We start from the raw sequence: 14,903 nt of genomic DNA, 5'->3' as shown, positions 1-14,903 counted from the left end.
TCATTGAGATCCGATCACCCGTTTGTAAGTTAAAATACCTCATTTTTTCTAATTTTTCAGAATTAACCCCTCCCCCAACTGCCCCATAGAGAGCGGATCCGTTCCGGTTATGTCAATCATGTATCTAAGACTTGTGCTTATTTTCAAACCAAGTTTCATCCCCCCCAATGTCCCCCCCAATGTCACCAGTTCCGTCGGAATTTAAAATAAGAGCTCTGAGACACGATATCCTTCTAAATATCTAATTTCATTGAGGTCCAATCGGCGGTTCGTAAGTTAATAATACCTCATTTTTTCTAATTTTTCAGAAATACACCCCCCCCCCGACTACCCCAAAGATAGCGGATCCGTTCCGTTTATGTCAGTCATGTATCTAGGACTCGTGTTTATTTTTCACACCAAGTTTCATCCCCATCCCTCCAATCTAAGTGTTTTCCAAGATTTTAGGTTTCCACCCTCCAACTTCGCCCAATGTCATCAGATCCGGTCGGGATTTAAAATAAGAGCTCTGAAACACAATATCATTCCAAAGATCAAATTTCATTAAGATCCCATCACCCGTTCGTAAGTTAAAAATACCTCATTTTCTCTAATTTTTCAGAATTAACCCCCCCCCCCCCAACTACCTCAAAGAGAGCGGATCCGTTCCGATTATGTCAATCATGTATCTGGGACTTGTACTTATTTTTCCCATCAAGTTTCATCCCGATCCCTCCACTCAAAGTGTTTTCCAAGATTTTAGGTTTCCCCCCTCTAACTTCGCCCAATGTCATCAGATCCGGTCGGGATTTAAAATAAGAGCTCTGAGACACAATATCATTCCAAAGATCAAATTGCATTAAGATCCCATCACCCACTTATAAGTTAAAAATACTCCATTTTTTCTATTTTTTCCGAATTAACCGGCCCCCACTCCCCCCCCCCCAGATGGTCAAATCGGGAAAACGACTATTTCTAATTTAATCTGGTCCGGTCCCTGATACGCTTGCCAAATTTAATCGTCCTAGCTTACCTCGAAGTGCCTAAAGTAGCAAAACCGGATCCGACAGACAGACCGACAGACCGACAGAATTTGCGATTGCTATATGTCACTTGGTTAATACCAAGTGCCATAAAAACAGGACAAAACCAAAGTGTTGCTCTCGCAACACAATTAATAGCTCAAATTGTTGAACGGTTTAATAGATCAATCAAAGATTGTGGAAATAATTTACTTATAACAGCACAAAACGTTGAATAGATGTATTACCCTCTTTCGTTGACAAGTTAACGATTCCTATCATCGATACACAAATATGAAAATAATAAAGTAAGTAAAAAAGGAAATGAAAACAAGATCTAAACTAATTTATTTCCTGATTTCGAAGTTAACAACCCATCCATAAATTCACTGTCAGTGATTTGGTTAGAATTAATAAAAGTAAGGAGATTTTGATTAAGGTTGCCTATATAATTACACAAAAGGAATGTTTCAAATAGCTGCAGTGAAACCTACAACCCTTATAACGCACGAACTGTCGAATATAACTAGTGAACTCATTATTGGTGGTTTTTACGAAAAAGAACCCTCGAAAGTTATTCAATAAAAACTTTCATTCTATAAATGGATCCTATAAAGTTGAATAAAGTATTAACGAGTATAGTGAAAAGTAGAGAAATACAAAGAAATATAGTTCCAGTTCCTTAGAGCAAGCTGGATTTCGTGACTATGCTGAAAAGTTGGAGGTTCCTATTATTGAAGCAGAAGACGAAATTACAAATATGATTACTGATATATTACATAAAAATTAAAACACACTAAGTGCATCCAGGTTGCCAAAAGGGTGTATCAGCAACATCTTAGAAACGACTTGGAATATTCAGCTGAAACTTACGGGGCAGGTTGTGAGGGACATTGAACTAACCAAAAGGCAATATTTACATGCTCAACTCAGGGACAGTTGAGAACACTGAATTGAAACTTTCAGGGTAAGTTGAGAAGAATTTTGAACTTACTGAATCAAATCACATAATATGCTTGCAGCTTAGAACAGATTAGAGTATTAAGTTGAAACGTTCAAGGGGTGATAAGGGAGATGCTGAACTAATTAAAAGGCACTTTGGGCATGTTACCACTGTTAGTACTATTAAAAGTGCTACGAATACTACTTCTTCTGAGGCTAAGGGTTTTGAGGTAAAACTTTCAGGGAATATCTAGGAGGATCTTGAACTAAATCAAATGTGCAAAGTGATTTCAGGTGGCTAAAAGGATGTAACTTTCAAAGCTTACTGTGAGGGATGTTGAGCTAACCAAAAAGCACATTGTGTATACTTTACAACTGCTATTGCTGCTACTTTTACTACAGAAGCTAAGACTATGAAGACAAAACTTCCAGGGAATGTTTAGGGGGATGTTGAAATGAATAAATAAAAAGACTCCGTACATGCATGTTGTCAAAAGGCCATATCGTCAATATGTCAGCATTGGTCCAGAGCTGTGGCTGTCCAAAATTTCAGGCCATGTTCCACCTAGGTATTTTTATTTCCTGACCCCCCTCCCCTGTTGTGATATTTAAATTTTGTTGTTCAAAAGTTTACATTTGTTCAAATGAAGTAGGCTTAAAAGGCCATCAACTTGATATATATGCTAATGGTATGTTTTATGCTAATGAAAAATAGTGTCTATAAAAAATCTTTTATATAATGCATGCCATTATTGCAATACCATACTACCATGTGTCTTTTTTGCTGTGTAAATGCATACAGATGCCACGTTATTTACATGAATTTTGTTTTTCAAAATTATGGTTATAAAGTATAGTCAGCCAAAGGGTGCAGGCCCTGCCCATAGCCCCCAAAATATTACCATACTCCAGAGGTGGAGCCTCCGCTGTTGAAATAAATCTAAACACACTATGTCAATTCAGGTTATTAAAAAGCTGTAACAGCTATAGCCAAAGAACAGCGTAGAGCATTAATTGAAACTCACAGCGCATGTTGAAGAGGATGTTGAACCAACCGAAATGTGCTAAAACTACTGAAACTTGTAGTGTTACCTGATACTGGTACTGTTAATACTATTGCTAAGACTAAGGATATTAAGGAGAAATTTTGACGAGGTGTTGGAGGATTTTTAATTAAATTGAAACGTGCAATGTGTATTCAAACTATAAAAAAGGTGTATCAGCAAAATCACCCCAACCATTCCCCAAAAGTTTTACTCATACCCTTAGTCTTGACAATTGTAGTAGTCATAATTGTAGAAGTAATAGTAGGAGCATGGGGAGTAGTATTAATAGCAGCAGTAGCGGTATTCACAGCTTACCTTGCTGGTCTAGTTCAACATTCCCTCTTCGTGCCCTGATAGTTTCATCTTAACACTTTAATCTGTTTCTGAGAAATTACTAATATACTTTTTTGACAACCTGCCTGCACATAGTGTTTGTATTTACCCCAACATCCCTCCAAACAGTCTTGGAAAGTTCCACATTAATACACTTATTTTAGTAATAGTAGTGTGCAAATAGTGCATTTTTATTTGTTGAACGTGCCCTGAAAGCATCAACCAGATACTGTAAGCCGTTCTTTAAATAATACAAATCCACCCTCTAGACAGTCTGTATAGAGAATTTCAATTTAATTTATAATTTCTCTCAACATTGCCTGAAAAGTTCTCTTTAATACCCCCAGCATTAGAGTAATGTTAAAATTAGCAGTAGTAGTTTGAATAGAGCACATTTTCGGTTGGTTCAACGTCTCCCAAATATGCATTAAAAGTTTGAGCATAATACCGTAAGCTGTTAATGGGGTATAGCTGACCTTTTGCTAGCCTGAATCGACATGGTGCGATTCAATTTAGTTCAACGTCATCCTCAACATTCTCTGAAAGTTTTAATATAATAGCCTTAACTTTAGTACTTCGACTAATAAAAGTTGTAGTATTAGGAGTAGTAGCAGTACACACATAGTGTCTTTTGATTAGTTGAAAATCTCTCTTAATATGCACTGAAAGTTTCAACTCAATACCCCAGACAATCCCTAGAATATTATTGATACACCTGCTTGACAATCTGCATGCACAAAGTGCATTATGATTTAGTTCAACATCCCTCTAAACATTACTTCAAAGTCGAAGCTTCATACACTTAGCCTCAGCAGTAATAGCAGTAGCAGAAGTAGCAGCAGTAGTAGAAATAACAATATTTACAGAGTTCCTTTTGCTCGGTTCAATATCTCTGTAAAATGCCTTAAAGTTTCAACTTAATACTCTTAATACAAATACAACTTAATACTCAAGCTGTCCGTAAAATATTGCGTATAGACCTTATTGATAACCTGCATGTACATACTATATTTGTTTTAATTGAAAATCCCTCTAACATTCTATGAAAACTTCCCTTTAATACCATTAGCCTCGCTTGTAGCAGTAGAAGTAGTAGCGGCGTGCACATAGCGCCGTTTGGTCAGCTATAAATCCTCATCAAAGTGCCCTGGATGTTTCAATTTAATGTTCTAAACTGTTCCTGATGTTATGGCTGGTACATCCGACAATCAACCGTTGGGTCAGCTAAAAATCCTTATCAAAGTACCCTGGATGTTTCAATTTAATGTTCTAAACTGTTCCTGATGTTATGGCTGGTACATCCGACAATCAACAAGCTTGTAGTGGGTTTTGATTTAGTTCCATATCCCCTTAAACATTCCCTGAAAACTTCACCTTAATACATTTAACTTTAGTAGTAGCAATAACTGTGGTAATAGCAATATTAATAGCAGTGTGCACATAGCACCTTTTTTTCCATCATCCCCCTCAACACAAGCTGAAAGTTTCATCTTAATACCCTAAACAGTTTCCCAGACATTGCTGATACATCCTTTTGACAACCTGCATGCAAACAACGTGTTTTGATTTAGCTCCCCAATGTTCTTAATCTTCTTAGCTTTACTAGTAGTAGCAGTTGCGGTGGTAGTAAAATCGGTAGAAACAATAGTAGTAATGTGCACGAATTCCCTGTTGGTGGTTGAGCATTCTTCTCATCATGTCTTAGTTCCTCAAACTAAACACTATATACCATTCCTAAGATATTACTAATATACCGTTTTGACAATCGTTTGCACATAGTGTGTTTTGATTTTAATTCAACTTCCACCTCAACATAGTTAGGATTTTCACCTTAATATCCTTAGCCTTAATAGTAATTAAAACAGAAGTAGTTTGTGTAGAAAAATAAGTGGTTATAGTGGCAGTATGAGTAGTAGTAAATAACTCCCCCGACATTCCCTCACAATTTTACCTGAATGCCATTAGCTTTTTTTACGCAAAAGGTTAAAGATGCCCCCCGTCCCCAATAAAAAATTCTATATTAAAGACTGGGCAAACTGTTGAACATTTCGACCATGCCGAACAAGATGGCTGTCTCAAAATTTCGATCGGATCCTTGGGGAGAAAGGCACATGGAAGTAGAGCTGTTTTCCCTCCAGTCCCTTCTGACATTTTAAAGGGCACTAGATCTTTTAGTCTTCAATCAAATGAGCCCTTCCGAAGTTTGAAAACATATAAAGAGCTCCATTAATTCAAAAATGAGCAGAAATAAACGTAGAATAACAACAAATCAAAATAAATAAATAAATGAAACCCAAAATGAACAGAAATCCCAATAAATAACTTATTTAAATACAAAACGAGCAAAAATTAATACGAGTAGGACTAACAAGCCCTATTCAACAGCTTAGAGTATTAGCTGACACTTTTAGCGCATGTTGAGGGAGTTGATGAGCCAACAAATTCTGTTACTGTTAATACTTCCGGGAAAACTGAGGGTGTTAACGAGAAATTTTCAGGAAATGTTGAAGAGGATTTTTAATTAGATTGAATCATGCTATGTGTAGAAACTATCCGAGGTGAGGGGGAGAATGTTCAATTAGACCAAAAAGGCACAGTTTGAATACTATTACTACTACTATTAATTAACACTATCCCTAATACTATTCCCAATGCTCTTGCTAAAATGACCACTACTATTGCAAATGATAAGGTTATTAATAAAATTTTAGGGAATGGTGAGGGCAGGGTTGGACTGAATCAGAATAAACTATGTACACGTGGGTTATCAAAGCGGCGTATTAACGATTCTCAGCAACACCTAGGGGTATTAAGCTGACAATTCCAGAATACCCATATTACTGTCAACTTTGCTAGTATTTCTACTACTAGCAACTGTTACTTTCGAACTTAATCAAAATAGTCTAAGTACATCTAGGTTGTAAAAATATCAATTTTTCAAGATATTCAGGAAGGATATTTTGCGACTAAGAAAGTGCATACGACAGAAACTATTAGGGAAAGTTTATATTGCTTTAAAACTAGATCTAAAGGTATTATTTCAATGCTGGTTGTCAGTAATGAGTCTCAACAATATCTTGATAATTGCTGAGGGTATTAAGCTGAAATTTAGAGGACTACTAATATCACTACTTCTGCTCTTATTACTGAACTAAACCAAAAGGGTGTAAATGTATCCTGATTGTCAAGATAGAATAGATAGAATGTTTTAGGAACAGATTAGAGCATTAAGTTTTATTATTCAGGGAAAGTCTAGGAATGAAAATGACGCAATTTATACTATGTGTATCCAGATTTTCAAAAGGGTGTATATAATTAGAAATTGAAAAAAAAATTGTCCAATTTATAAATAATGAGCCCAAATCTGCATTCTTATATCGGAAAACCAAAAATTTAGAAAATTCTTTTTTTTAATCAGTAAAAAAGACTATGTCAATTAAAAACAAAGAGGAATTAATCATTAAAAAAACTTTTCCCAAAAAGAAGTTTTCCAAAGAAAAGTAAAATGTTACATTAAACCAAAGATGAGCAGAAATAAAGCCAAATAGTTTTCCAACACCATCAATGAATAAACAAAACACAAAACAAAAGAATTGTAACAAATAACTGAATCAAACTCAAAATAAGCAGACACTAAGAAAATTAGGGCCAGTACCCCTCATGGCTTCTAAGGACTAGAGCATAATTTGTACTTTGCTGAAAACAAAATGTATTCTTAATGATTCTTCTTTTTTTATTTAATAAATCCAAAATTATTAAGACTTTCTGGAATTATATTAAATATATATACTACTACTACTTCTAATAACTCACTGCAGCACCAAGCCGCCTGAGGCCACCACAGCCACGCACGCTTCTCCTCCAACCTAATCTACTTAAAGCCTCCCTCTTTACACCCTCCCAGGAAGTTCCCATTTCCTTTAAATCTTTATTTATGACATCCTCCCAACCCAGACAAGGACGACCTGCTATCCGTGTAGCCCTAGACGGTTGGCCAAAAAGGATAATCTTCGGTAATCTGTCATCCTTCATCCGTAGAACGTGGCCTAGCCATCTCAACCTTTCTTTCATTATAGCCCCAGAAAGCGGGATTGAACCACACTTTTCGTACAACCTACTGTTTGAAATATGGTCAGTCAGCCAGGTACCCAGAACAATCCGTAGGCAATTTCTCTGGAAAACATCTAGTAAATTTTCATCTGCTTTTCGGAGTGCCCATGCTTCAGAGCCATATTTGACCACTATCATTACTGTAGCTTCCAATATTCCAATTATCTTTCTATTCTTCCAAACTTTTTTTAACTGGGAAAAAACACCCTGAGCTTTAGCTATTCTACTTTTAACATCTTCACTGCTCCCACCATCTTTACTGATAATACTACCAAGGTAACTGAAGCTCCCAACCTGATCAATCTTTTCGTTACCTAATGTCACCTGTTCATCTTCACTTATTCCTAGCCTTAGTGACTTAGTCTTCTTAACATTAATTTTCAAGCCTATTTTAGCACCCTGAACTCGTAAAACCTCTAAAAATTCATTCATTTTGCTCACACTTTCATCTAATACGCTTAAATATATATATATATATATATATATATATATATATATATATATATATATATATATATATATATATATATATATATATATATATATATATATATAAAATATATATATATAATATATATATATAATATATTAAATATATATATATATATATATATATATATATATATATATATATATATATATATATATATATATATAATATATTAAATATATATACATATATTTATATATATATATATATATATATATATATATATATATATATATATATATATATATATATATATATATATATATATATATATGTATATATATATATATATATATATATATATATATATATATATATATATATATATATATATATATATATATGGCCAAGTCAAACCCAAAAAGAGCAAAAACTAAGAAGAGTAAGGATGTCCCTCCTCCTCCCCCGTTCCCTCAAAACACCAGATAATAATTTGCACATACTAAAACAATTTTTAACTGAAACAGTTTTTAACTTAACTTAAAACTGTTTTTTATTTCGATCTATGTATTTTAATTTCTAATAATAATGAAAAATACACCACCATAGCCAAGATTAAAAAAAAGAGAAAAAGCAGAGTAAAAAAAAATCTTTTTTCTTTGGAATTATTTTAAAAAAATACTGAAAAAATTCAAAACGAACATAAACTGAATGAATTGACTAGGGACCGCTACTTCTTATTCTAAGGTCTGTCTTTGATTTAGAATCAAATAATTTTAGAATTAAATTGTTTTTGTGACCTAATGTATTTTATTGTTATTCAATAAAAATCAAACTACTGAAGATAGAACTTAAAATATGACTTACAATGACCAATATGACTTCCATGTTACTGAAAGTGCAGTCTGAAGATTATTCTTATTTGCTTTCTACTGAGCTTCGAGTAGATTTTCGTAGGCTGAAGTTTTGTTTTCTTAAGAGCAAACATATTTTCAGTAACGTCTTGGATATGTTGTGCTCTAGCTACTCGCATCTGTTGCATGGCCGATCGAATGTTCTTGATGACTGTTGGTGCGAATTCTTCCACAGATGTTCCATTAGCAAGTGCATCTTTGGCTTCCTGGTCTGCCGCTTCATTTCCTTCTATCCCTCTATGCCCTGGAATCCAGTGCAGAACCACACTGCTTCCTTCATCAATCAATTTATTTATCGTTTCATATGTAATGAGGACTTCCCTTGTTACGTTTTTTGCGTGAATATTCTTCAATGCTGATACCACACTCTTCGAATCAGTGCATATCAAGAATGCGTTGCAGCCATATCTGTGTTGAATGGGGTGCTCTGCTGCTTTATTGAGTGCCAGGAGTTCTGCTTGAAAGATGGAGGTCCTGGGATGCAGCTTATATTTTTCAGCTATCCGAGAATTAGGGATGACAAAGGTGGCCCCAACTTCATTTTCCGTTTTCAAACCGTCCGTATATATTTCTAGATACCCATGATATTTTTCAGCTTTCATTGCTGAAAATGCTGGTACAATGGCCTTCCTTTCTTCAAAATTGGTCTCGTAAACCAACTTGTCCACCTCCCATGGTGGTGGACGTCGAGGGTTGCACACACTCAGCATTTCTGAAAAGTTTAGTCGCACTCCTTGATTTTTCATCAGTTCTTCAGCCTTTACAAGGACATAGTAGTTTTTCCTTTTCTTTGTTTGGTTGTTGGCGTATACTAGTCCGGGCTTTACAATCAGGGACTTAACTGGATGGTTTTTGTCTGCCAACCATACTTTTGACGTATATCTGAGGATATGCATATTTCTTCTTGTCTGAAGATCTTCTAAGCCACTTTCTGATAACATGAAGCCTATGGGTGTAGATTTTCTTGCCCCGTATGCAATCCGAAGTGCTGAATTTTGTACTGTGTCCAACTTTGACAATGTTGATTGACAATCTGACGCGCTGATTATTGACGCATATTCGAGTTTTGCCCGTATGTACTTAGTATAGAACTCTAGGAGAAATTCCGGTTTAGGTCCCCAGTTTGCTCCTGAGATCATTTTTATTTATTTCATTTTATTTATATTTGCAATACACTTCGTTTTCAGTGAAGTACCAACTGCGCAGTAGGCTTTAGGCTTTTAGAAATAGGCAAGGGGGCAGTATCCAACTTTTGCTCATAGTGAAGCTATATCGTTGCCTGTTTGAAACAATAAAAGCTGCTGCCGTCCCTCATGTCCGAGTTAATTTAAAAACTCGTAGTTCCATTTGGAAAGATTTCCCCGAATTAAAAGGCATTAAAAACAGAGCAAAGTTCTGGCTTTGTATCTGGATCGCCTCCGGTCGCCAAAATGTTGGCTATGTTTTTGATATTAAAAAGAAGACAAAAGAAGAATTCAAGTGGTATCTGCGTAGTTTACGGTATAATGGCTCTGAATTTACCAAAACTGCTTCTCAATGGAGACAAGAGATCAATTCCTCTAAGCTGGAACCCTCTGCTTCTAGTGGCTTCTTGAATTAAGCACCATTCTAGGATTTTCAGTGTCATTAACTATACTGTGCACTCTCGTTTCTCGTATCTCCTTAGTGACTTAGTTCCCTTGAAGCTGAAGCAGAAGCATATAATCCAAGTCTCTTGTGAACAGTTGCTTAAAAGTATTAAAAAACTTGAATCGAAATCCATTGATCATGATGGTATTGCTGTCTCCCACCTTTGAACGGAGTTGCAAGATTTAGTGCTCCAACTGCAGCTGCTTTTCCAAATGTGCTTGGCATCCTCTCTGGTGCCTGACTCCTTTCTAGGCGGTGCAGTAACTTCAATGCTGAAGCGTGGAAATGATCCTTAAAGTTGTGATTCCTATAGACCCATAACTTTGGCCTGTAATGTTAAATAAAGTTTTTGAGTATGTTTTGTTACCTTTTGTAACAGAAACTATGGATAACCGTCAACATCACTTTGGATTCAGGCGTCGTATTGGTTGCCAGCATGCCCACCATATTTTAACTTCTGTCCTTTTAAGGGTTCAGGCCAGTGGCTCTGAGGTCCGTTTTTGTGCCATGGACCTGTCTAAAGCTTTTGACAGTGTTTCTCATACTCAAGTTATGTTTTCTCTTGTCAGTTCTGGAGTCAACGTTTCTGTTGTTCGGGTTCTTTAGGCATCTTCAACGCTGAGAAAACAAAGATAAAAACTAAAATAACTTAAAATGAAATAAAAACCCAAAACCAAGAGATGGAAACAACAAATATCTACATCTATAATCATCGCCACTGCCACTGAGGAACTCACTGTTCCTCATTGAAGCAACTCTATTTAGCTTATATGGCGCTCAGTCACAGTAGCAAAAATTGCAGATACAGATATATGTTTTATTATTATTTCTTGGTTTTGGATTTTATTTGATTTTAGGTTATTTTAGTTTTGATTTCTCAGCATTGAAAACACATTTACAGGCAAAATATCCGCGTCGCTTTATTTTTATTTTTTGCTTCTACTGGCCCATTTGTTTTCTTTGTCATTAGATTTCGTTCTCCCTTTGTTTTAAAGAGAAAGGGGAGGGAGGGGATATAGAGAGAACAGAAGAGAGAGCAAGAGGGAGAGAGAGCATGAGAGAGAAAAAGGTGATGCATACACCAGTAGTACCACTGATCCTCTGCTTTCTTTTGATTTTTTCTCTATGTATGCACCAATATCACTATTAAATTCACTATTATGAGTGACAAATCACTTTTAATTATCAGATCAAAACAGGCGAAACCCCAACTTAAACTGAACTAATAGCCAGAAGCAAAACAAAATAAAGTCGCCTCTTTCTCGGGCCAAGGGGACGTGAACCAATCAGGGAATAGTAACTATGAATGAGTTTCTATACCCCAATTCATCAACATCCCAGAAGTAAAATGAACAAAACTAATTAAACAGCTAACATGGTGACTCATACTTAAAAAACAAAAGAAAATCTCAAAGTAATGAGCTGATTTGTTCAACAGATTTAAGAATTTCATGAATTGAGGTATTTAAAGAATATTGGAAAAGACAAAAAGTGAAAGTATATAAAAGGAGAATGGACATTTATCCAGTAATAAAATGGATGGAATCTGATTTGATTTTTTTCACTGTGTTATTATAATACATGTGAAAAAAAGAAGCTTTGTACCTGTTGCAAACTTGTCAGTCATGTCCTTGATCAAAGTAGGGCCTCAGGAAAATCAGACTTGCCTATTTCAGCAATGGCGGTGGAGAGTTATTGTTGGATCTTTTCTAGCAACTTGAGCTTAAGATCTGCTATCAGCTCATTGGTTTTCCCTCTTACCTCTTCATGTATGTCATTTTCTTTTCCTTTGTGAAAAAATGAATTTATATTTCAAAACAATTAAGACACAAAGCCAACTTAGGAACAATACGGAAATTTTTCCCAAGGCAGTGGAATTTAATTCAGTGAATATTTCAGCCCTATGTTAAAGGGCTGTCTTCAGTACACCACAAAATATATATATATATATATATATATATATATATATATATATATATATATATATATATATATATATATATATATATATATATATATATATATATATATATATATATATATATATATATATATATATATATATATATATATATATATATATATATATATATATATATATATATATATATATATATATATATATATATATATATATATATATATATATATATATATATATATATATATATATATATATATATATATATATATATATATATATATATATATATATATATATATATATTCAACTTTTTAAAACAGCCATATCATCCTTACTTCAAAACAGTTCAACCAGGACTGATAAATAAAATGATATGAGATGATAAATTCATTTAAATGACAAAATAAAACAATTAAATACAAGCTTTCAAGGCAGTGTGATCTTTGTTGCTATTTAGAAAAAATTAAGCTAGTTAAAGTCATAATTCAGCAAGAATTAACTAGTTATACAAAACAGATAATGTTACCAATTAAAAGCAGAGTAAAAAAAAAATCTTTTTTTCTTTGGAATTATTTTAAAAAAATACTGAAAAAATTCAAAACGAACATAAACTGAATGAATTGACTAGGGACCGCTACTTCTTATTCTAAGGTCTGTCTTTGATTTAGAATCAAATAATTTTAGAATTAAATTGTTTTTGTGACCTAATGTATTTTATTGTTATTCAATAAAAATCAAACTACTGAAGATAGAACTTAAAATATGACTTACAATGACCAATATGACTTCCATGTTACTTAAAGTGCAGTCTGAAGATTATTCTTATTTACTTTCTACTGAGCTTCGAGTAGATTTTCGTAGGTTGAAGTTTTGTTTTCTTAAGAGCAAACATATTTCCAGTAACGTCTTGGATATGTTGTGCTCTAGCTACTCGCATCTGTTGCATGGCCAATCGAATGTTGTTGATGACTGTTGGTGCGAATTCTTCCACAGATGGTTCCATTAGCAAGTGCATCTTTGGCTTCCTGGTCTGCCGCTTCATTTCCTTCTATCCCTCTATGCCCTGGAATCCAGTGCAGAACCACACTGCTTCCTTCATCAATCAATTTATTTATCGTTTCATATGTAATGAGGACTTCCCTTGTTACGTTTTTTGCGTGAATATTCTTCAATGCTGATACCACACTGTTCGAATCAGTGCATATCAAGAATGCGTTGCAGCCATATCTGTGTTGAATGAGGTGCTCTGCTGCTTTATTGACTGCCAGGAGTTCTGCTTGAAAGATGGAAGTCCTGGGATGCAGCTTATATTTTTCAGCTATCCGAGAATTAGGGATGACAAAGGCGGCCCCAACTTCGTTTTCCGTTTTCAAACCGTCCGTATATATCTCTAGATACCCATGATATTTTTCAGCTTTCATTGCTGAAAATGCTGGTACAATGGCCTTCCTTTCTTCAAAATTGGTCTCGCAAACCAACTTGTCCACCTCCCATGGTGGTGGACGTCGAGGGTTGCACACACTCAGCATTTCTGAAAAGTTTAGTCGCACTCCTTGATTTTTCATCAGTTCTTCAGCCTTTACAAGGACATAGTAGTTTTTCCTTTTCTTTGTTTGGTTGTTGACGTATACTAGTCCGGGCTTTACAATCAGGGACTTAACTGGATGGTTTTTGTCTGCCAACCATACTTTTGACGTATATCTGAGGATATGCATATTTCTTCTTGTCTGAAGATCTTCTAAGCCACTTTCTGATAACATGAAGCCTATGGGTGTAGATTTTCTTGCCCCGTATGCAATCCGAAGTGCTGAATTTTGCACTGCGTCCAACTTTGAAAATGTTGATTGACAATCTGACGCGCTGATTATTGACGCATATTCGAGTTTTGCCCGTATGTACTTAGTATAGAACTCTAGGAGAAATTCCGGTTTAGGTCCCCAGTTTGCTCCTGAGATCATTCGTAGCAAGTTCATTCTTCGGATACAACTATTCTTTGTCTGTTCTACGTGTTGTTTTCCAGTCATCTTGTTGTTTACTGTGTATCCTAAGAAACGCGCATTTGTTACGTATTGCACTTCCTTTCCACACATTGTCAACTTTTCCGGTGTTTCGATTCTTCTGTTGCTTATCATCATAGCCTGGGTTTTGTCTGGTGAGAATTGCAGATCAGCTGACGTTGCCCAATGTTCTAACTGTGTCATCATTGCCTGTGCTTTCTTTACTACTTCCTTCATATTATCTCCAATTACCCAGAATGCATTATCATCAGCAAAAATGGATGGTCTGCACTCATCATCATCTAATGGCATGTCATATACTCCAATATTGTAATAATCTGGCCCAAGTGCAGACCCCTGCGGAACTCTCTCTTTGGTTCTACTTCATCAGTGGAAACTGATTGGCCAACTTTTACAACAACAGTACGTTCTGTCAGGTAACTCATTCCAAACTGTACAATGTTTCCAACCAATCCCATTGCCATCATTCCTTCTAGCATTTTTCGATGAACCAAATTGTCAAAAGCTCCTCGCACATCCAAAAATACCACTATCATTATTTTGCCATTCTGTAATA

At 35.0% G+C, this 14,903-nt stretch overlaps 1 protein-coding gene across 1 annotated transcript; it reads right to left on the bottom strand.

The window, feature by feature from the left end:
- Positions 1 to 13,252: 13,252 nt before the first annotated feature.
- On the bottom strand, positions 13,253 to 14,638 carry LOC136025742 (uncharacterized). Its single transcript, XM_065701729.1, has one exon. The coding sequence runs from the start codon at positions 14,636 to 14,638 to the stop codon at positions 13,253 to 13,255; it is 1,386 nt and encodes a 461-aa protein (XP_065557801.1).
- Positions 14,639 to 14,903: the final 265 nt, after the last annotated feature.

Source organism: Artemia franciscana, chromosome 4 (genome assembly GCF_032884065.1).
Source record: "Artemia franciscana chromosome 4, ASM3288406v1, whole genome shotgun sequence".
Lineage (NCBI taxonomy): Eukaryota > Metazoa > Arthropoda > Branchiopoda > Anostraca > Artemiidae > Artemia > Artemia franciscana.
Note: the sequence above shows the minus strand (reverse complement) of the source record. Positions and strands in the feature narration are given on the sequence as shown.